At 36.0% G+C, this 24,958-nt stretch overlaps 1 protein-coding gene across 7 annotated transcripts in view; it reads right to left on the reverse strand.

Moving 5' to 3' along the window:
* The window catches only part of MLLT10 (MLLT10 histone lysine methyltransferase DOT1L cofactor), a 144,661-nt gene that overhangs the window by 78,170 nt on the left and 41,533 nt on the right, over positions 1 to 24,958 (reverse strand). For 6 of the 7 annotated variants that reach the window (XM_026098559.2, XM_064505947.1, XM_064505950.1 and 3 more), the window contains 4 exons: positions 20,839 to 20,948; positions 13,538 to 13,641; positions 10,701 to 10,794; positions 8,736 to 8,831 (listed from right to left, as the gene is read on the reverse strand). In XM_026098559.2, coding sequence (XP_025954344.2) covers positions 8,736 to 8,831; positions 10,701 to 10,794; positions 13,538 to 13,641; positions 20,839 to 20,948 — 404 coding nt within the window. The remainder of the gene's footprint in view (positions 1 to 8,735; positions 8,832 to 10,700; positions 10,795 to 13,537; positions 13,642 to 20,838; positions 20,949 to 24,958) is intronic. The other variant, XM_064505949.1, reaches the window with a different exon arrangement.

A 24,958-nucleotide genomic window follows, 5' to 3' on the forward strand; every position in this document is an offset into this window, starting at 1 on the left:
CTAGTAAAAGACTAAAGATTTGACAACAAAATGCCGTCCAAAGCTTCATTGCAATTCATAGTTTTGCAGTCTGCAGAGACTACACTACTACTAATCACTTATTTCCTGGCCATGTTCTGCAGAGCTTTGTTTTCAGGAGTTTGTTGCTGTTTTCTTTTATACTGAAAAGCAGAAGACTAAAATGTAGACTTTGAGGGAAAAGTGACAGTTGCAGCCAATGCAGTCTTGAAAAATACTCCATCTTACAGAGAGTAATTCTTAGGTATATCTAAGGTGGTAAATTTGTCATTGTAATGTAACAATAATTTACTAATCCCAGATGCCAAACAATACCATTATCAGCATGTGCTTGTTGTACTAAGATACATTAAAAGCATTACTCTTTTTCTCATGAAATGTTACTGTAAGCTTAGAAAACACCAAGTAGCCAAAGGATATACACATGAGAATTAAAACATAAGTTCCTACTTTTCCTCTTATTAAAATAAATGGAAGCTAAAATAAAAACAAGCTTATCTGCTTATATGGTTTCTCCTATAGTTTTTTCTCTCTCCATAAGAGATCATTTTGCCATACCACCTGTACCAGCTGGTGTCAGTTCCAGGAGATGCACTCGATTTCCAACTGACACAGTTGAATACAAGTTCACTAGTTGGCACAAGTGAACACAGGACTTCAGGAGGAAACAAATCTACCAACTAGATACCACCTTTCCTCTTAACTCTTAAAGTTTTCAAGATACATATTACTGAATATATCCAGAAATGTCCATCTTCTAAAGAGACTGTGTCTAGGCAGTTACACCCTCTGTCAGCCCTCCTGAATAACTTTAGAATTTCAATACAATTTGGCAAGAATAAAAATGTAAAAATAACTCAAAGTTCCTACAAAGTTAGTGAAAAACAGGTAGTCAAGAACAGAAAAACTATTAGTCCTTGCACCAACAGAAAAACTATTAGTCCTTGCACCAACAGAAAAAGACTACAGCCTGAAATCAGCCCTTTTTAAAAACTAGGGATTCCACACAAACTTAATCTTAAGAAACGGGAACCAGGTTCTGTGGCTCACAGAAAAATTTTAAAGACCATCTATACACTGAGCTACACATCCCACATACTTACGAACCAGTTTTTAAGAGGTATTAGGCGTTCTTCTTTCCCTCTAACAGAATTTGAGAGAACTCAACATACAGAAGCATTACCATTACCATCCATGCCACAAAATTCTCATCCAAATATTTGTCTAGCATTACTTCAATATTAAAAGTGAAATAATTTCAAAGTGGTTGTGAAACACTTTTCTTCTAGTTATCTTTAGCATTCTTTCAATTTTGGTCTGTACTTAAAAAAGCATTACTCAAAAAAATGGTTAAGAGCATTAAACAGTCAAATGATTAAACCGATTAACAAAACCACATAAATGAATCAATAAAATTGCAGTAGGATTCTGCATTACTGAGATAGGTCTGAAGTTCTTTCCCCTAAAACATTACAGACAAAACCTATGTTCAAATAACATTATCAAGGTTAGAAAGTCAAGCAATCAACAGAGGAATGACAATTAAAATTGCCGTTGCAACACTCCGCTTCATACAGTATCATAAACTGACCTTTCAGGACTAAACCAGATTTCTGTTGAGAAAAGAGGAAACCATTGCTTATGCAGCTGAATGGCAACTTGGAGAACTGCAGTGTACTCCTATTTTTACCACAGAATCTTACACGATGTTTGGCAGCTCATTTCTATTTTTTCCACAGTTGGTTATTCAGAAGATTAGGAATACATAATAAACACCTGATCTTAGTATTTAGGAACTGATTTGTAACAGGCCATATAGAGCACTAAAGTCCCTAAGTATTGAGTGCCTGTGTCCCAAATTAGCCATGACATACACATGTAGGTTCCCTCACAAAACATGAGGGAAGTCTGGACACTGCCAAATGCAGTTCACAAGCACACAGCTAGTCAGCAGAACCTTTCAAAGAGCAGAGATACACTTCAAATTATAGCCCTTCCTAGGGCCTAACAACCAAACTCTGAGCTACTGCAGGACAGCAGAGGTGCGGGATGTCACGCACAGCCTAGAGCTCTTCTTAGATGTTTAAGTTTCTCCTCCTCAAAATAGGATGCACCACCTTTCTTTAAAAACACAACAAGCAGCAAGACAACAACAATAATGAACTTCCTTTAGCCAGCGCTCAGTGTTTAAAACATTTGTCCAGGCTCCTGGAGACCGGGATTCTACACTCTCCTTAGACTGACACCCTCCAACGCCTGTGAGAGTGCCCTGGGGCTCTGTGCCACCATGACCTCTCTAGTCACCACTCCTCATACACTTGCAGTCTTCAATCACAAGCACGTTCCTCCTTATTTCCCAGCAGAGGAGTCACTCCTGATTCTTTGTACTCAAAATACTTCATTTGTGAGGCCTGGACCAGTACTGCCAAGCCCACCTAAAAGCATACGACGTCTCTAACACGTAAGCAGCATGCTCTGAGCTCAGATCTGGGCCAAATGCTATCTCACACATGGCATGGCAACAGTTTTACTGTTCAGCCCAGACCAAAGCCAGTACAAACAGAAGGTGGGGTAGCTAAAATGTAACAAGCCTTTATTATATAGCAAACTCTCATTTTTCAGAGGTTATAAACATACACTGCTAGTCAGCTTGTGTAATTTTCACAGTAACGGCAAGAAACATCTCCTTTACACAGAAGTCAACCGCAGCCAAGTTTAACATTCCTGGCATAGTTCTTTCCAAAGATACGGTTACCAGGAACATTAGCAAAACAGGATGTTCTCCCATAGCCTTGTGGTGGCAGAAGTTTTTCCCCCAAAAGCTTGAGGCAAACACTTAGACCCTGAAAAAAGGGATATTATAATTGAATGTCAGGCAACATACTAACAACGCTACTTACCAACCCAACAGCACAGTCTCTTCTGCAATAATTTCAAAGTAACACATCTCTCCCATAGCAACTAACAAGTCTTAGTGCAGTAACACCAGGAATGCAACTAAGCTAGTATTCTAGAGCTTCAAGTTGCATCATTAAAATAAAGCCACATCCAAGTTTTTTAATTATATCCTTACATATTTGCTATTGATTTTGTAAGCACAGCGCACTGAATAGACTAAATACATATGAGGGAAACACATACTTTCAACTCAGTGTTTGTTTATAAAAGTGACAGCCACCCATATCAACATTTTCAGACCACCTTCTTATTGCAGATTACTACTTTCTAGGCAAATGAATAGCTTTGCATGTTTTAACGATAAAAATATTTCCAGTCTTCAACCCATACTGCTCCTACCTGACAGGAAGGGAAAGCTTCCAAGATCCCTAAAGATCAGATTATCCAAGTCTCCAAAGAACGAAGAGGAAAAATAAAGTATCAATTAGAGTATTCTTACTGGAAGAGGAAGAAAACACCCTCCCTAAAACTCTGTATCTATAAGGAAAGAGAACTTCACAAATTTACTGTAATATGACAACAATATAGATTCCAAATGGATTTACAGATAAGTAAATAGAGAAAAATCACCCTAAATAACCACCTTTCCTCAAGATTACTGAGGAGTGCCTATTTCTTCATTATTAATATGCTACAAGTGGAAGAAAGTAACAGTACAAAGAAATTTCAAGTACTGACAACTTTCTGAAATTGGCTCTGTGCAGTATCTCCATTTCTTCTATCAACTCCAGGGCAACTATTTTAACATAGATGAAAGGTATTTTCACCTTAATCAAAAATTTCTTTAATTGTAGTCCTCTAAAAGTGTCAGGAAACATCATTCACACAGTAACGCGAATTTCTCTTGCTCTATCAGTCAGTGAACAAGCCCCTCTTAGATGCTAACAACATGGAGCCTAGAAGCTCACAGAGGACAGCACAGTAACAGTGGAGTTTTTCTCTAAACTGGCTACAGTCTGAAAACAGGCAATAAAACACAACCGAGAACAGATAGTGATAATCTTTAAACTGATACACTTCTACAAAGTCCCTCTGCATTTATGTTCCCTCCTCTCAAAATTCTTGATATTCAGGTGAGTTCAACTTAGCAAAAGGAATTTAATGATTTAGGACTGCACATAGGAAGTCACAGGTGATCAGAGTCCAAGCTGATCTAAATCCAACTTCATGCCTGACAGCAAGACAGAAGGAATCCCACAGTTGACAGCTCTGAGGCTACCTGCGCACATCAATACATTAAATCTTGTATTTAATCTAAAATCTCACTTAAACCTCAAAAGAGAACACTTTCCACCTATTATTATGTCAAAATGGGATAGTTAGATGAATATCCAATCTCATTTTTAAGTTCAGGAGCCCAGCAATTACAACAGCGAGTTTCACACCTTACTGGGATATTATGTGATAGTATTTTATGATTTGAATCTCCTAATTCCACAGAATATTCACTATTTCTGAGAATTTTTACTGCATCTCCAGTCTCCTTATAATTCCTAGCTTTGTCTATATAGTATTGTCATTTCTCATTTTTACATTGACTCAACTACATAAGAGTAACAAAAATCATTTTCTCAATTTCTATTTAAAAAAATCACACAGGTTGCAGATAGAAAGATTAGTTTTAATTTAATTTTAAACTGGTGACACTTTACAGTTTAGGATCATGCAAGTTACACAACACATTTTATATTGATGAACATAGGCAGAAGTGATGGAGTTATTTTCATTGGATCCCATCATATTTTCCAAAATAATTACACTGAAAAACAAGCCTTTTCCAATTATATTAGTTACAGGTTTATGGAGCCTTAGTCACAAAATACGTCACTCTAAAAAGAGTATTGCAACTTGCCAGTTTACAGGAAGTATTGTTAAGTGTGTAAAAACGCATTAGTTATTATTTGCCTCCGCAGGCTACAGTAGTAGTTTGAAAGTACTAAAATAGAGTCTATTAGAAGCAAGATTAAAAAAAAATAATAATAAAAGTTCCTACTTTCCGACAGCTTTTCTTTAAAACAAAATGGTCCAGCATTAAGGTTTACTGGATGCTACAAATTCCTTCAGGAGTTGAAGAGTGCTTCACACTACCCTTTACAATCCAAATATATCTTGCTAGCTAATTCCAACCATTAGAAGACACCTCTTCTCTTGCATCTCTGCTACCAGCTCTCAAGACAACCTTACTTCGTATACAGCTAAACAACAGTGTTTCTTCTTGTATTTAAGTGAGCATTGGTGCTGGGCTTTGTAATGGACTGAAACCTCAGTTATAAGTTCACCAAACCACGTCAAAAATACCTTGATTTTTAATTACAACTTAGCTTAAGTAAAAGCAAACAAAACTATTGCTGAAATCCAAAACAGGAATCACAGAGAGGTACCTAATTACAAAGGTTTACTAAAGACTCAAGTCAGAGAAATGAAAACCATGAGTAAATAAATAAGTGAAATGAATGCCACTTGGTCACCTTCTGAAATCAGCCCCCAAAAAGACAGCCTCTTTCTATCCATATGACAAACTGAATAGCTGACCTGATGTACCTAAGCCAAGTATCCAGAATCCCTATTCTACTATGTTTACAGTGGATACAAATTGAAAGAAGACAGGTTCAACTGGATATAAGAAGAAACATTTTCACCATGAGCTCAACCAATCAAAGGAACAGGTTGCCCAGAGAAGTCATGCAGTCTCCATCCTTGCAGGTTTCCAAGACCAGTTTGGCTAAAGCCCTGATTCACCTGCTCTGATCTCATAGCAGACTTGCCTTTGAGGAGGACAACGAACTAGAGACCTCCTGAGGTCCCTTCTCACCTGAATTACTCTATGATTCATCCTCAGGTTACATTCAAAGCAGAAAATATGAGAATACTTGTTTTAATAACATAACCCATTCTTCTTTTTCTGTGGTTCCATTCAGATTTAAATCTGCTTCTTGCTCTCCCCAAAAGATTGTATTTTGGAGGCAGTTTCAACAATCCTTTCTTCAGGACACTAGCTGTTCTCACTTCTTTTGAAACATTAATATTCTTTTAGCAGTTCAAATGCCATCTTCTGTACTTGACTAGACTATTAAGAAATTGTTAGCTTAAAAGGGGGCAAAGTATTTATCATCTAGTGAGACAACTTCCAATTCTCAAAGCTTCTCTGTACACAGAACCTTACAGTTCATTTCAAATATCAAACATAATACAAACATAGAGGGCTTAATGTATGCAGCTCATTACTGATTGTTAATTGCAACAAGAATGAAATTCTTGATAAATAAATTTAGAACAGTGCGCCCCCAAATCTCTCTGATGGATAACCTAACACCAAGATATAAAGTTTTAATGAAATATCTAGAATGAAATGTGTAAACAACAATTTTGGTTTCTGTGTAAAATTACTGCTTCAATTTTACAAATTGATGAACGTTTTCTGTTATGTAACACAGAAATAGTATTGCCAACCTTACATAAGAAATTTTTTTTTAGAATAAATATATACCTTCCTGAAAAGCAAGTTATTCTGAAGACCTTTCAGAATTATCAAAAGTCCTTTTTGGAGAACAGCTCAGCCAGTTACTCCAGGAACTCCATTTTAAACTTAAAATGAGCCTGCAACTTTCTTATTACGTAACAGAGAATTCCGATTTCTCCAAATTGTGAATATTAGGTTATAATCAAATAGCTTGATCAAAGTAAGCATTTGATAGTGTTACACTCTGGAGATAAACAGCTGAGCCATGTTTTCAAGTCAATACAAAGTCTTTTAAGTGTCAATCTACTGAATTTTACCAAAATTTCTCAAAGTCTGAACTTCACAGAATAAAATACTATTCTCTATTTTCAGAGCATTCAAATCTTGCATTTGAAGGTGCATTTAATTTATGATTATAGTTCTTCTAAATGAACACACAATATTTTAATCAATGCTTTGTACCTAAATTCCTTCATATGATGTTGAAGTTATGATAGGAATAGACATTAAGAAAAAATCATTTTACATAAAAATGAATCCTTTAGTTACTTAGGACTTCAAACAGAGGTACACATAGTTACCTTAGCGGAGAATCTGGCCCTGATTTGTGGATATTAAAAGTTTTTATCTCTGCTACAACCACAGCTACATGAAGGGTGTTAAACCAACAAAATGATCGAATTTTAAGGGCAGGATTTTTATTTATTGGCAATGTCAGAGCCAGAACAGAATTTCAAGCACCAAGAGCTCATCTGGGAGGAAAAAGAAATTGAACATCATCTTACTTGTAAAATCAAGCACATACATTCGCCACAGAAGCCGGTGGAAGAAAAACACTGAAACTCCTGTTTTACTGTTTTGCTGATTTACTGATAACTTTTGTTGTCTAGTACAAACAAACAGCATGTAATTGCCATACTGACCACTGAATATCATTCACAGCCTAGTATCAGAACACTTTTCTCCCTACACTAAGCAATACAATTAGACCACTCCTTTAAATCCTACACACCAAAGACTAACAGACCTCTTGAAGGATTACCATCATTTGTCTCTCAGTTTTGTATTTTATAATCCAGTTTAGTAGCTTTTCAACAAAGGTATTATTTCCCCCATTTGCAACAGCAAAATAGCAGTAGTCTGTATTTTCCCAAGGTTTCACAAGAACTAAATCACAAAGAGACAAGACATGCTGTAACAGAACACCATCTGCACAATATATCAAATGAGCCATCATACGCACAAGGTAATCAACTTTAACAAAAGAATGAGCATCCATACCACACATGGTTTCCCGACTGCAGACTAGTATCTTGCAGAGCACAGACCATTCCTTAATTATAGAATATGAAAGATAGAAACCCCAAACAAACAACCTGTAGCTAGGAAGAGTTAGGTTATTAATAACTTTAGGAAATTGCAACTTTTTTCACCAATCTGTGGTCTCAACCAGAATAGAGCTTCATTATTATACAATATAAATCAAACTGAAATCGGTAAGTGAATGTGCTGTAACGTACCATGAGAACCTCTGAACGTCAAGCAATAGGTAATTCTATCAAACTGCATTGCTTCATTTGGTGTTACAAACAATGAGCTCTTTTGGCTTCCTATGTTCCAGTTCATAAAAGCTAGAAGAAACTTTGATATCTTATTTCTAGCAAACCTCTCCAAGTCACAGACAAAAGGTCAGGGCTTGCAGGTGCAAACAACAATACTAACTAGGTCTAGAAGATCCACATCAAGACACTTCAAGAGTAGGAAAAGCTGAACAGCTATCAGGAAGCACTACTGGATATATTGATTGAACATACATTGTAAGAATGACCCTCCAAATATTCCCTGAAGATTTTACAGGTATTATGACTTGAAGCAGCATAATACCACCAGTCAGTCACTTTTTTTTAAAGTGTGCTGCACAGCTCAGACACAAGACCAAAATTGTCCACCCATTTTCTCTTCCCCATCTACTCACAAAGACTTTACTAAAAATTCTCTGATGGGAAACTAAGACTGAGGAAGCTGCATGGAAAAACAGCTATCTCAATAGATCTGTTTGTCTATATCCCAAAACTGAGAATACACAAACAGGTAAAAGAAGGTACACGTACAAATGCATTTGAAGATGTGTTCTCATTGGACACTAGGATCTCTAGTTTATCACCTGTATTATTTATTCCAGTGCTTCAGAAACAAGATTTCCTTCATGCTTTTCAGCAAGAACTAAGGTAAATGTTTATCAAAAAGTGTTACTATTAAGCAGATGTGCCACATAATTAGCAAGGACAAATCCACTTACTTTTTTCTCCTTCTCATGATGTTTATCCTGAGAGTGAGAGGAAGAATCACTTAAACTTTGATCATATGACCTATTAGATCCCCGTTTGCTCTTTTTCTAAAAAGAGAAAATATATTTACGATATAGAAAAGGAATTATTTAAATAAATAAAAAGTATAAAGCATTTCAAATTATAAAATGCCTTACTGCTTGAGGGGAAAAAAATTCTAATCACTGAAAAACTGACAAATAACTGACACTAACAAAGTTAACAAGACTGCCCAAAGGATACCAGAACAAAATAAAAGGCCTACTCTTATATTGACTTTTATACCACCTCATGAATTTGCAAAATGGGCTTTCCACAAAAATTATATGCCACCTTTTCAAACGTTAAAATACACTTCAACACATTTTCAAGTTTTCATAACACAAAACAGAAAAAGATGCTCCAGTGAATGTCATGTGAAACCACAATGCTAACACCCTCGCGTGCTTCAAGCGCATTTTGAGGAGGCCGTTCCATGGCTCCATGATTTATTAGTCAAGTGGCCTGTCTGCAATATTTTTATTTGTAAAAACACTAAATAATAAGATACAAACTGTTATGGTCATATATGTATTTACAAGCAGCAGACATAATTACCTGTATTTCCATAATATTTGAGAGCCTAGTCTGGGACCTCACATACTTTATGCTAGGTCAGTGTCCAAAATGTTTACGTTATTCTATCATAACTGAGGAAGCCTAATAAAGACGCTTCAGGTTAGTATCTGATCAACTCAAGTTTTCAGTGGTACAACAGATATACGCCACCCACTATCTTTAGTAATAAATACTAAATATCTGCATTTACCAGGTATTGACAGTCACGATATCCCTAAAGAAACACTAGAAAGCTAACATGATCTTGCCCATCTTTGCTGTTCTAAGCACTGCAGTTTTGTAATGGAAAGCTATTTAATTACGTGTCAAATATGGAGCTATTTCTTTATCGTTAAACTTGCTTTTCAAATAAAGGTACGTGTTCTCAAGTCATAGCTGCACTGGCGCGTTCAGATCAAATGCATAATAATGTAAGAGCTTGCTTTCACTGCTAGATAATGCACCATTGTTGTTCTTTTTGTATACCTAGCTCAAGATAAAAATCTTAGCTAAGTACAGGCTACATTTTATCATGAAGCAAGTTCATCAATATTCACAGGAGCACAGAGATAACCTCACCAAGCTTATCTTCTAAAAAGCTAAAATGGCTCATCTGCCCTGTTTTAACCTCATCGCAACTTATTCAAGTTACCCCAAAATATTTAACCTTTTTTTTTTTAGCAGTGAAAGCAAGTACTCTGCAAGTTTAAGCATACTTACACTAGAATCTGAATTTAACTCTAAATAATTTAAAAAGTCCTTCAAGTCCACACATGCGTACACACACAGTTATTTGGCACTGTCAACCTGGTGATATAAGAAATGATATGAAATACTCGAGAGGTCTGATCCAAAAACCCACAGAAATAAATAAGAAATTTTGAAGGTTTTTGCATCAAACCTCAAGCCATTTCCTCAAGGTTGCGTTTCAGAGAACTTATAGGTAGGGAATATCCACTAGGTACACAGTGAGAGGAAGAACAAAGGGAAGAACAGTTTAAAAAAAGAAAAGAAAAAGAAGAGAAGAAAAAATAGAGAGGGCTTTTTTATTCTCCAACATATAGTATATCAGAAGAAAGAAATATTTCTGGATTGTTCCAAAACATTCTAAATTCCTAGAAGCCAACTAATCAAATAGCAAAAGAAAATATTACAGCAATCAGATAACTTTAAAGGACTGACTTTAAAAAAGCTTGGGGAGAAACACACATTTAGAAAGTAATCACTTATAAAAACATAATACATTTTTAGCTAGTATTTCTATAATTGTGATTAAAACATTGTTTTAATGAAATATAATTAGTTAGTGCAATTTACGTATGTAATTTAGAAATACTTACCAGTTTACTAAAATGGTATTTACAGTAGCCACAGTATTGGACGTTATCTGCCCCATTGCCTTCTTCTTCACAAAGAAGTCCTGCAAACTGGGCACTATAACAAACCAAACAACATCCGAGAAAATCAATTTTACATCAACTCACACCAGAACATCACAGCTGATCATATACAGATACTTGCATCTACATTTAATAGAAGAGATTTCCAAAGACACAAGAAACTTAAAGGGATGCAAGCACCTAATTAACCTTTGTAACCAAGTAAAACACATATATGGTTCATATTTAGACTACGAAAGGGCACCAGGCCTATAAGCCACTTATACACGTATAGCTTAAAAGTCTGCTTTTACTATGCAGCTACTCCCACAAATAAATAAATCAAGCAATTTATTATGCTGCTTAGCTCAAACTTAAGTCAGAAATTATCTACCGAAACAAGAGCTTGTAACAAAACCATCCTGTGAATAAGATGAAATTGTTCTAGAGTTGTATGCATCCTTCCTATTCTGCCAAGAAAAATACAAGGTTTTTTCCTAAGCAAAACTTCCAGTTTTTACATGTCATGCAAAACCGTGTTTTATTGGTTTAACACAGACTGTGGCAGGTTAATTTCTTTTAGAAAGAATAAGACTTGCAAGTTTCCTTGTCTGGGCTAATACTACCCTATTCTATCCCTCTTTTAAAGTCAAATTTGCTTTTCACCATTTGTAAAAGCTTGATTTATTTTCTTTATTGGAATCTTGGACAAATTTCTTTATTGAACTTGGACATTGAAAACCCAAATATTCAGTTTCATTTTGTACATCACTTTCATTAGTATAATAATGCAACGTTACAGTCAAAAACATGCAAGCAAATACTTAAGAACAACTTGCACACCAGCTTATTTTCTCCGCTTTTTAAAATTGCTTTCCTCTCATTTATACACTATGTTCTTGGGCAATCTATAAATACTTTCTCCTAAATACATGCACACCTACAGCAGATGCTACCTACAAAAAACATTTAACATTATGTCTTCAAGCAAAGATTTACCGTTCTAAGCTTGGCATACAAAAACAAAAAGATAGGCTCAAGCTCATTCTTCCTGGGCAAGTTTTGTTAACTCAAGGTCATTCTTCCTGGGCAAGTTTTGTTAACTCAAAATTGATACAGCTCATGCCGGATCTCTATTTTTTCTAGCTTTTATATATTCCCTCCATTTTACAAATACTACAGAAGCCTCTCGATATCCTCAGTCACAGTACTCTTTGGCTGGGTATCGTTTTATAACACATACGTGCTCACAGCAAATCAAAAAATTCTAACAATTGACAAGATTAGGAATGATACAAATATTTTCATTTTGAATATATTCTCATGTTCTTTATGACATTCACTGAAAACACAGTTTTCGGAAGAAAGACAAGAAGTGAAAAGGACCTTCTCTCTTCAAATATTTAGATGCATACATTTTTTCACAGCCGTAAGTAGCCTCTTCGAATGATGTGTAAGTTCTCAGGAGCAAATCCATTTTCACCATAAAACCAAACCTGACATTGATCATTTCCAATGAATAATTAGATGCTTATGAAAAGTTAAAATTTCAACATCCTGCCAGATATCCAAGTATTTAAAAAAAAAAAAAAAAACCCAAAAACACCCCCGCAAAAAACCAAAAGCAAAAAAACCCAAAACCCCCAAAACACAACACCCAAAAAAAAACCCAAAAAAAGCCCCCCCAAAAAAACCCCAAAAAACAAAAAAACCAAAATACACTGCACAGAGAGGTCCTGACTCTGCAAATGAGGACATGTAGGATTGCAAAGAAATCAGCATCTAGACTGCAGAATCAAACCCTTTAAGATCTGCACAAGACATTCAAAAATCATTTGACTACCCTGAGGAAAATACATTTAAGTATATGAACAAATATGATTTCCCTGACTGAGCTGGCGCACAGAGAAATGATGAAGCATGTTGGGGCACTCATAAAACAGATGGTAAAACCAGAGATTATGAACCTAGACAGCTGTATAAAACCACTATCTCTTGCAAAAAGACTTAACCTGAATCCAAAAGAACACACAATCCCCAGGAAATTTGGGGATGGGATTCCTTTTGCCTGCTTCTACCTGTTCGACATGCAGTTTAATCTAATTATCCAGCTTCTAAGTCCATAAAGTAAGACAAACATCTCCTGAATGCAGGTAAACTCAAATATTATAAAGTGTTATGAATCAGATGGTGGACATGGCCTGTTTTTTCTCCAGCAGCTGTAGATGAAATCTAAGTTAATAGCTTAGGTTATACAGGTACCGTTTAGATAAACCTAGTGAGGTAAGTCACCCCTCCTGGTACAGATTCATAAACATTTTGGGGATAACTTTATTGTGTTTTTATGCACATCTCAACAAGTGATTGGCTCCCCAGTCTGATGTACTTTTTACTGCTTTTACTTTTTGTAAACATCAAATCAGTTAGCAGATAAACAAACAGCTGCTTATTCCTGTATTTATATAAAGTATCACCTAAGAAAAAGAACACAGGAAAAAGTGCTAGACATTATATGGACATATCAGCTAGCTTTCAATTCACAACTCTAATACCGCTCAGAGCATATTCACAGGACCACAAAGCAGCTAATACAACATAAGGGAGTATTCTCAGATAGCTTTTGTAGCTCACAATGTCTATGCTACTATGGCCATATTGTCAGTAAACTCCATTATGCTGGATATTCTACACAAGCTACAAAACAGAGTCACTTTATTACAGATGCCTCAGAAATATCATGTGCAGCCATTTCTTTTTGAAAATGATTTCAGGGATGTTAAATGGTAATATATACTTACCATGTTACATGAAAAGCTTGTCGACATCCATGTTTATTACATGTCATGCAAGCACCAGTGGCTGCTTTACTTTCTCTGCCTTGTTCATCACAAATATAGCACGTCTATTAAAGAGAAAATACTTAACATGATAAAAAGCATACAAATAAGTTCTGTGTTACCCACAGGAGATTTTCTAGCATAAGAACTGTTGGATTTTGCAGCTAAGGTTATACAAGAAATCTATTTAAAAAAAAAAACTAATTACATTTGTTTGCAAAAGGAGATCACCTAATAGACCTTTTAGGTAAGATCTGTATAACACTTTATCAATCCTAATGCAGTACAAATATTAATTTATTTCAATTCTATACCACTATTCAATTAGCCAAAATGGTCAAACACCCAAAGGCAAACATTAGGCTTCAGGATTTTCCTTGCCTTCAAATTTGTGTTTATGTCCTTTTAGGTCACAATCATTTTCACATATGCATTTAATATTACAAGTCTTATATCAGTTGCACTCAGAAACATCAAATTAGATTGAGCGCCTAATTGCACAAGACACCATACAATATATACGGACAGACCTCTACACAAACAACATCAAAAAAACTAACTTAAAATTTTATTTGTACTTTTGCTGTAAATAATTTTCAGATGATTCAGTACTTATATGATGTATTAATTTAGTGTTTAACTTCAATTTAACGTCAATATGACTTGGACAGCCCCATAAACATCATCTTAGAAACAACCCTAGCAAGAACCTTCTGTAAACAAAACTTAAGTTAGTATACCAAACCCATTTCAAGCTCGAAATTTAATAAGCTAAAATGAAAACAAGTTGTCCAGGATCTGAAAATATTTCACAGCATTTCTCTCAATTTCTTTTTTACTGGAATACTGCGGCAATTCATAACATTTTGGAAAGTGTTTTCAATTAAAATAGAAAAATTTGGATTAAAAAAATCCAAAGTCCTTTTCATTATTCAGTATTTTTATACACAGTTAATAAACAAGGAGGAAAGCTATATAGAGACACAATTGCTGTAACAGACATCACTACAATAACTCGCCAACATTTTAGTGAAAAATACCAGGTAAAACTACATCTTTTTCCATTTTATACTGTTCTAATTACTGAAATGCCAGTCAGAGATTCTATCATACCACATTTATAATACCAGTTGCAATGTATGGCACAAGCAAAACAGAACAATTTAACAACTGATTCTTAATGAAAATATCCTTCTTCGTAGATGCAGTCTATCGTCTATTTTTAAATAAGACAGAACCTTACTAAAGTGAAAACTGTCAACAATACATTACTACCTGTATGGAAAACCCATTAGAAGATCTTAGGCGGGAAGGCAAATAGAAACAACTTTTATTAGTTTCTCTGTTTTTCAAAATTGTCTACATTTACTGTGTAGCAGATGTGCTGCTAGTGTATAGCAACCTCTTCCAGTAATGTAAAGTAGAATGATTAAAAAATAAATAGAACATTGACGATGGGTAGAAAACACAGGTTAAGAAAAATGGACCAAAACACATGAGAGAGACACAGAGAGAGAGAGAGAGAGAGAGACACAGAGAGAGAGAGAGAGAGAGAGAGAGACACAGAGAGAGAGAGAGAGAGAGAGAGAGACACAGAGAGAGAGAGAGAGAGAGAGAGACACAGAGAGAGAGAGAGAGAGAGAGAGACACAGAGAGAGAGAGAGAGAGAGAGACACAGAGAGAGAGAGAGAGAGAGAGACACAGAGAGAGAGAGAGAGAGAGACACACAGAGAGAGAGAGAGAGAGAGAGACACAGAGAGAGAGAGAGAGAGAGACACAGAGAGAGAGAGAGAGAGAGAGAGACACAGAGAGAGAGAGAGAGAGAGAGACACAGAGAGAGAGAGAGAGACAGAGAGAGAGAGAGAGAGAGACACAGAGAGAGAGAGAGAGAGAGAGAGAGACACAGAGAGAGAGAGAGAGAGAGAGAGACACAGAGAGAGAGAGAGAGAGAGAGACACAGAGAGAGAGAGAGAGAGAGAGACACAGAGAGAGAGAGAGAGAGAGAGACACAGAGAGAGAGAGAGAGAGAGACACACAGAGAGAGAGAGAGAGAGAGAGACACAGAGAGAGAGAGAGAGAGAGACACAGAGAGAGAGAGAGAGAGAGAGAGACACAGAGAGAGAGAGAGAGAGAGAGAGACAGAGAGAGAGAGAGAGAGACAGAGAGAGAGAGAGAGAGACAGAGAGAGAGAGAGAGAGAGACACAGAGAGAGAGAGAGAGACACACAGAGAGAGAGACACACAAAGGAAAACTAGTATTACTTAGAAAGACATGAAAACTACGAAAATTCTGGTATCGGAAAGGCTTTTAACAGAAGTATTTAGAACCGTGTTTAACATCAGATGTCAGCGTTTTACAGCTAACAAAAGCATTACAGTTAGCATGCCAGGCTCCAGGAGAGCTGTGTCATTCTTGCACAATTTTCACTAGACCTTTAAAAAGCATTAAACACAATTGCTAATATATCTGTATCCTAACATCTGAAGGCTCAGAAAGGGGTATAATCCCGCTCAATTCTTTGCCTTGCTCCTTATATACATTGAGGTAGTATGTAAAGACAATTCAGTTTTTTTGACAGCCTCCGAGACTAGCCACTTTTTAGCTTTCCATACAATGACCTGACACACTTAAGTTTTAGATCATGATCTCGCTTCTTCCTATCAGCCTCATCTAAGTTACTGTATTAAGTGCAAGTAACTTCAAAAGTAAGGTATCTCTGTAAACAGAAAAAGTTAAACAAACCCCATAAAACTCAAGCTCCAGTTATTGTTCTGTTACTCAAAACAGAATTTTTCAAGATCTTTTTTCTTCATTAAATCTCCAAGAGAAGTGATATAAGCATGTCATTTCACAAGGATATAGGCTCTATTTTTCAACGCTCTATCCTGCATTTAGGATCTGTGTTTCAGAACCCCTTAAACTGACACAGGATAAAACATTATTGTAAAATGATAGAACAGACTGGCTACATTATGAACAAGTTTATAATCAACATTGTGGATGACCTACAGATTTTAAACAAACTGAGTGAACTTCTAACCTTCGTGTAGTAGCCATGAGTAGTATATGACCTGTTTCCTAACCCTAAGCAGGAAACAGGGCCAGAGAAAATGTCACCCTCCTGTTCCAGTGCAGGCGTGAAGTCCTCTCTAAAGCTGAACTTCATCATCACTCTATTTTCGCTTAGACATGCAAACATACAACAGAAGTTTAAGCAGCTTCATCTTTCTTTAATATAGTAGAAGACTTCAGATATTCATACATTTGCAAGTCCATGCAATTGCTACACTCCCCAGAACCCTGTGGCACTTCAGTGCAAACTGGCTCTGCATCCCCTCACCTGCAGCAGCCCTGTTTTTGGGAAACCCTAAGGGAAGGGACCACTTAAACTTCTCCCAAACCCAGTGGAAAATACAGCATTAGATAAATCTTCAGACTTCGCCAGAAAACTCAACTCGAAGAACATGACAAATACATAAGTTTCTTTAACTGCACAACAGACACTTTGCAAAGCTGCCTTTACTTGTCAGTTAATATTTTTCTTTCAAAGATTCAAAATTTAAACCATGTCTGCAGAAACAAAGACAGAAGGAAAGACAAGGCAAGGAAAATCCTTGTAAAGCAAAAGGTAATCTGAAAAACAGCTTATTTAGAAGTTATAGTAGGAGTTAACTTAGAGGTGTTATATTTAAGCAGATATTTCTCATCATTCCAGCAAATATTGAAATAAAAATATAACAGCTGCCCTTAATGCTAGGTGGATCAAGACACTCCAAATGCATTTACTTTTTTAATCAACTCTGAAGAGGTTCCAAAAAACAGTAATTATGTTCAATTATCATGAAATTTCAGAAGAACCTGAAAGTGACAACTAAAGCTCAAATAAAATAAATTGAGATTATCCATGCATAACATCTACTTAACAGGAGAACAACTACTGGTTCAATTCTTTTTGGAAGCAACTGTGTAAGAAGAGTTTTCCTGTTAGCCAACTCGCTAATCGAGTCATTTAGTGGATTCCTTATATAACGTGAAGGGTTTCACCTCAGAAGCAGGTAAATTTGAAAAAGCCAGTGGCCAAATGTCTGTGTATCAACAAGCCTTATGCTTTGGTGTAACTATGTTTTTCTTGCATTCAAGATTACTGTGTTTTGTAATACTGCATTTATGTGCAACGTTCAATAAATGAACATCTTCATTCAAAATCCTATGTAAATTAAATATGACCTCCTGGCAAATCTCAAAGGGGTCTGTCTTTATATTTTAAAGACTATGGTACGTATTCTTCTTTATGGTAATTTTCATTGACTTACATTTTTCCTGTTTCCATATGTTACCCTTCTAATAGTAACCAGACAAATACACGGAATTACTTATGACTTCACAAGAAATAAAATATCTTTCAAAATCATCCTACTCCAACCAGAGTTGTGCCAATTTGACAGACAGACTGAAATAAATTGGCACTAAGCCTCTTTAAAAAGGCAACCAATTGGATTTTTCCTTAATTATATACTTACATTTATTGAAAATGTGCAATAATTGTTTTAAAGGACTTCTTGCAACATCTACCTTTCAAAAAACAGCTTTTTCATTTCCTCCTGAACAGTATGCACTACAAATTGATAAAGTCAGAGTTAAATGCGTCTACACAGTTTCAGATTTTTAAAGTGTTGATATATGATTAGGATAAACAGTGTGCACTGAATGAGGAAAAAAATGACAGTTATTGCAGGCTATCTAAAAAGGGAATTGGTAGTTGCATTGTTTTTTGGGGATGCTGGGAAAAAAGGTAACACAAAACACTTCATAAACATATAGGGATTGTTGACCTTTTTGTTAATTCAGAGACTATTCCTGAAGCAAATAAAGTAATTTAGAAGGAATTACCTATTAGAACAGTTGACTCGCTTCATTTCATTTTCTTCTTAGAGTTTCAGTCTTTTCAGCATTCAGACATATTAAACAAGCTTAAAGTAATCTTTCTTTCTGTGCACATTCCCGCTTGTGGCAGGTAACATTTTTGGGACATGCTGCAGAAACTACGCAAGGCACTTTATGTGCAAGCTCAAAGCCAGCCTACTCAGAAACTAGCGGTAGTTCAGTGACAGCAGTACAAAACGCAGCACTGGCTACAATCAAAAGAGTTGGAATAGTCCTCTGCCAGCCACTGCCTCCTGAATTCTGTACTGCTCTAACCAGACCCCTGTTGAGTATGAAGTTCAATTGGTTTTAGCAGGGTTGCTCTAGCAACTGCACTATAGACATTTCTTTGATTCCCCCGAAATCCACATATGGTATCTCCCTGAACCAAAATGACCAAATGAGGACAGCAAAACCTGGGTGTACTTTAAAAATGCAGAACAAAAATAAAATAATAAATAATAATAATTTGCAAGGTTTGCCCCCCCCCCCCCAGCCTGCAATTTCTGAGATGTGTCTCATTATATTTTAAAAGATACTGCACTGACCAATATGAAAGCAGTTTTAGGTAGATTGTTAACATGGAAAATAGGCCCAAAACAGATAAGTGGGAAAAGCTGAAAACAAAAAGCTAGTAGGAAGACAACATCAGGAACTTTATACAAGGTCTATACTATATGTTATATATTTGGAAGAACAACTGTGCAAGAAAGAAGCAACTTTAATTGTGATAAAAAGTAGTTAAGGACTGGTAGACCAACTCTGGACTTTGAGAACAAGTAATATTAAAAGATAGAGGGTAAATTTTCAAATTTACAATGTTTTACTCATCCCACATGAACTGACATCAATTGAAATGGTGCCAAATAAGACAAAATTTAAAATCTTGTTAAACATTTTAGAAGTACATTACCGAAGAACCACTACAAATAAAAAAAGCACTGACTACTGCTTAGGGAAAAGGAGAAAACAGACATGCTGTGGGCCCAAAGTTAAGAAGGAAGGATAAAATAAATTCATCTTTCACAGCAAAACTGTACAAGCACAAAGATGTTATTAGTTCTTCACTTGATCTCACCATTGCTTGTTTTAGCCGATGAAGAAGGAAGCCAATATTGAGAAACTGATACAGATACTCGCGCAGTACCTGACAAGACAGCATGAAAAGAACCTAGATTTAACTTGGGGCTTTTCTGACTCACTGGTAAGGATGGCAAAAACGTATTGAACAGCCAGTAAGGAAATGTGAAAGAGACGAGGAAGAGACCAAAGCATGGCGGGAGGAGGGAGGGGCCCACGCACAAAGACAGGAAAACAAGCAGCAGAAGCATAATGTGGATGTTTCTGAGCAGAAAAAAAAAAAATCATCCAAGATATAAACCCGGAAAAAGAAACAATGATGGGAGGAGACAAAGACAACTCAAACAAGACTGGTTTCCCCGCTAGGAGGACACCAGAGGTGATGCGTGTCTTTTTTTTTGTTCCTTTTTTAATATGACCTATTCCCTCTTTTGTTCCAAAGTCCACAAACCACCATAAAATAAAGAAAAAGAAAGCGAATCAAGGTAAAAAACAACAATACAAGAACAATGTGTAATAACACTAATCAGAAATTCAGACAGTTGGCTGCCTACAGAAGGAAAACTAGAAAAAGAGAAGGTAGTTAGAAGGGTAGTTAAGTCTAGCGAAGAAGAGAAAGAAATAATTAGGGAAGTGTAATCATCACTACAGAACATTAAAGTTACTTTTCCATTACTTTTTTTTTGTTGTTAGCTTTGCCACACGTCATAAAACATGCCATCTCACTGACACTTATTTAGGAGCAGTTCTTCTATAAGCAAATAATCCTATTAAAGTGAATATACTTTCAAAGGTAGAAGTTTGCAAGATTTTGCCTTAATGTATTAGCATAGCTTTTCTTCCTTTAAAAAAAGTGTTTATGCACATCTTATCTATACTTAAAGCAGTAGGATGTAGTGGCAATTAACAACAATATTTCACTTATGCTGTAATAATATTTTTACCCATGATAAATATTTCACATTCTTTTCAAAATATACCAATATTCAAAGATCATGATATATTTTAATTAACAAGACAGTCCCTACTCTTAAAACAAAACAAAACAACAACAAGGCATTGCAAATAACTTTAAAGCTGAGTTGAATATTGCCTTAAATCTTGAATTTATCATAAAGACATAAAACAAAAGAAAGCATTATAGTGGGTGTTTATGAATTTTATGCGAAATGCATTCTAAAAAGTGTAGTTTTACATTATTAAAGCTCACAAACTTTAAAATAAATAAATTATATAAAGGACAAACACACGTAATATACCTTATTATAACGATCATGAGGAACAGACTGCAACACGATAGGTTCCATTGTAGAAACATTTGCAAACTGCACCTCGGGAATGTACAGAGCACAAACCACATGAGCCCAACCTACAAAAAGTTATAATTGTATTTAATTTTAATGCCTTCTAGAAGCTCAAAGGACATTTCAATTATAGTACAAAGAACCTTTTAAAAACATTTTTTTTCCCATGGACTATTTTAACTGTTTAGACTATTACAGACATAAGTTACTTAAAACATGAATTTCATTTTATATTATCCAAAATTAAGATGAGCTGTAACATTTTCAAGTTTATTCTGTGGAGAATTCATACAAATAATACTCCATTAAATGCAAATGGTAATGATTTATACAAACAAATTGCAACACACAAACAGAAAAATGGACTATTTCTTTAAATTTCACAGATTCACAGTCAACACCCACAAATTATGCAAGTTCCTGCAAAAGGGAAATACCATATGAACACGCTAGTATTTATGCAAGCATTATCATCATGTAAGACTTCAAGGCACAATTTCTTTTTAGAGAAGTCATTCTAATTCGACTAAGTTCCTGTATTCTCTCTACAGCAAGCAGTCTTCCTCCTACCACCAAAGAAAGCTCTATCAAATCCCTCAAATTTTCCTTGTTAAAAATGTGATCACTTTATTTTTTCATATCCATAGCAACAGTCCTGTTCTCAGTCATTAACTTGGGATCACCAACAAACACTTAGTTACTTACCATCGTATCAACAAAATCAAGAAGTCCCTATTTGTCTGAGTTCTGATAAGGGGGGGAGGGGGGAAAACACCGATTCAGAAAGAAATCTACTAATTTCAGGCCTTCTTTGAATCTTTAGATCCTAAGAGTTGCCAGTTTGTTCCAATGGAGGCCAGTTTATAGCATGGGTAAAAACTGTCCATATTTCGCCTTAGGCTAAATTTAGCAGAAACTGCTATAGAGCTAACAAAAAAGAAAAAACACACTGACACTAGTCATTCTGTTGCATGAGTAATATCACAGCACAGAGCTCTCGCAGCCTAAAGCGAATGCCGTGTGGCTAGTCATCTAGGAGGAGTTCTGTGCTTCCCCAAGGGGAACACTGCTCCAAGTTTGTGGTGCACAATCTTTTTGTACAAGACCTTCTACACACCTTAAAAAGAATTGTCCTTCCCCCCTGCCCAGGTTGTCTTACTTGTATATGACCAGTAAGGATATAAAATGACAGTCCTGAACAGATTAAATAATCCAACAGATTATTATATTAAACCAAAAAGATTATCTTTGTGCCAATACATCCTATAATACAGACAGCCCTACCACAGACCTTTGGAGGTTTTATTTTCATCTTGGGTTTTCCGGTTTTGTTTCAACTACTCTCCTGAATCTAAAGGTTCTCAATTTCTTCATTCAACTGCACTTTGACTCTTAAACTGAGCTCAACATAAAGTTGTATTTACTTATAGTACTATTGTTCAGACTGTGGAATAGTATTCCATATCTGGAATTCTGTATAGGGCAGCAACGAATTAAGGCTTGCTTTTCTTTTGTTTCTCTGTAAAAATGCTTTTTATCCTACCTTAAAACAGAAGTGTTTTCTAGTTGCTTCCAACCAATAGATTTTATTTCTGTTTACTAAATTGATATTTCTAATTTGCATAGAAAATAAGAAGTACACACACATAACTTACAGTCAACATTCACAGTCTGGTAACACATATTATACCATTTCAGGACTTTGTCTGCAACTAAACACAGCATCTGTGCTGCTTCATCATTTTATTCACAAAATAGTTTGTAGAAATTTTCCACATAAAAAAAAATGTATCAGACAGCAATAAAAGAGTAGGAAAGAAAGTGTAAGCGTCCAACTTGAGCTGCTTTTAGAAGTGGTTCCACTAGGCCATTTTAAAATCTTCATCAACAGACGCACTGAAAAAGCCTATAAAAAAAAACCTCAGTCTTTTTTCTTCTCTCCTCTACTCACATTGTCTTCAGGGAATAAGTGTTTATAAGGACTTTTCTAAGACTTGCAAACTGCCTTGAGCCAGAGTCATACCATACAGATGTTAGCATGGTGTTAATGGTGAATATTTATCTTGAGGTCTCCTCTCAGGAAAAATTTTCACTGAAATAGAAACACCATTCATCTAAAAAAGCCATTAAACCAGTAAAAAAGCGACAGGTCAAAATACTGAAAGACCATTCTTCAGTTATTCGCAGATGACAAAAGCTTTTACATCCTATGGAATTAAATTTGCCCTCTAGTCACACTTATTTATAACTAAAAATTATTACAGAAATATACAAAGTATACCAGAGACATACTTAAAAATATCTATATATATATATAGATATAGATATATTAAAATGACTTACTAAGCCAGTTAAAATTTAGGTATTTTAGGCCTTAAGTAAAGAACTTCCACTACAAGAAATCAGTTTCAAAAGTAGCTCTAATAACTGAACTTTTACTGAATGCTACCACTTCACTACAAAAAAAGAGAGATGGCCAGTAATTTAAAGATTAACATATTTTGATTTCTAAAATATATAGTGTATATCCAGAATAGCTGTGGACAATAACACACTTCAGTCTTCCCCACAACAAAAGCAGTATCTGCATCATGAAGCAATGAAGTACTACAGCTCTTTCTGAATAAGGAATCAACAAGTGCTCAGGGAACTGTGGACAAGGGACCTTCTCCACTGATTTCCAGTATCTTCCTTAGATCCCAGATAATCTGGGCTTGCTGAAAATTCACAACCTGTCCAATAAATATGTACATCACAGAGGAGGTTGCAGCACTCATCTTCCTCTATCCCTCTCAAATGCCTACATCACAAAAGCAGCTTATTCCAGCACCACTTCCCACCAGGACTCAGAGATCCTATACACGACTGCTTACATGTTATTTCATCCAAAACTTCACCATTGAAGAAAAATACAACTGCCAGTTGGAGGGCAACACCCAGCTCGCCTGTGCTTCCACTCAGTGCTGGAGGAGGAAAGTCGGCCGGGGACAGGACAAATGCACAAGAACAGAGGAAGTGAAAGATGAAGAGGTGCAGCAGCTCTCTCTGAAGAAAGCCTAAGGAAGGAATATTTCCAATTTTAACCAAGCATGGTTAAATATTGGCACACGTTGTCTACAGAGGCTGTGGAATCTTCACCTTTGGAGAACTCGAGAAGGTCAGTAGACTCTTCCACAAAACTGTTATCAAAGCTTGAGGAAGGTCAAGAACATTCTCCTTCACTGTAAGGACCAAACAGTAGAGGAGGGAAACAGAAAACTAAGCAGACAACCATTATCTTTTTCCTAAACATCCAAAGACTATTCATTTTTGCTACAAAAAGGAAAGTATGGAAGCAAGGACATGTACAGCCAAACCGGGAACACACGATAGCTCTCTTCTGTCTCACTGATGGAAGAATGAGCTACTAGCATACATGCAGCCTTTATTTTTCATGTTTTTTGTGAACGAGAAGGATCTAGATTATATAACACAGCGAAAAAATGCCTCCATAGTCCTTTCAGAAAGCAGAGAAAACATCCCAGGATTTTGCTACATGCTCTACGTCCTGCATATACCTTTTGCAATTAGGTATATAACATGCATATGTAAATATGCATAAATAACATCAAAAGCAGAAATCAGAAACCCAAAGCTATCTTCCCCAGCAAGACTTCTCTAGGCTACATAATCAGGATCAATCATGCTTATTATCATACACAGTCCACCTCTAGCTATCTTGCATTCTTTACTATATTAGCCTAGGTTTAGGAGGCAGGATTAGATAAGATCCCTTGCCCCCAGTTATTACATAGTCAGGCATAAGAGGCCATTTTCATGGAAAACTCAAACTCCTCTGGTTGAGGGGAGAGACCCCCATACCTTCCTCTTCATTGGCAAGTGCTTTAATTACTCTGCTATTTTGCCGCAAGCCGCCCCCACTTCCTTCTCCTTTAGGCAATTATTCTCAGGCACAGCTCAGGCCTCCAAGTCTCAATCAAATAAAACATCTATCACCATGCTCAGAGTTGAATGCTTCTTTTGCCTGTTTCGTGCTAGGTGACATCTTACTTTGCTGGAGTAACAAAACATCCTA

Source organism: Dromaius novaehollandiae, chromosome 2 (assembly GCF_036370855.1).
Source record: "Dromaius novaehollandiae isolate bDroNov1 chromosome 2, bDroNov1.hap1, whole genome shotgun sequence".
In the NCBI taxonomy this organism is placed as follows: domain Eukaryota; kingdom Metazoa; phylum Chordata; class Aves; order Casuariiformes; family Dromaiidae; genus Dromaius; species Dromaius novaehollandiae.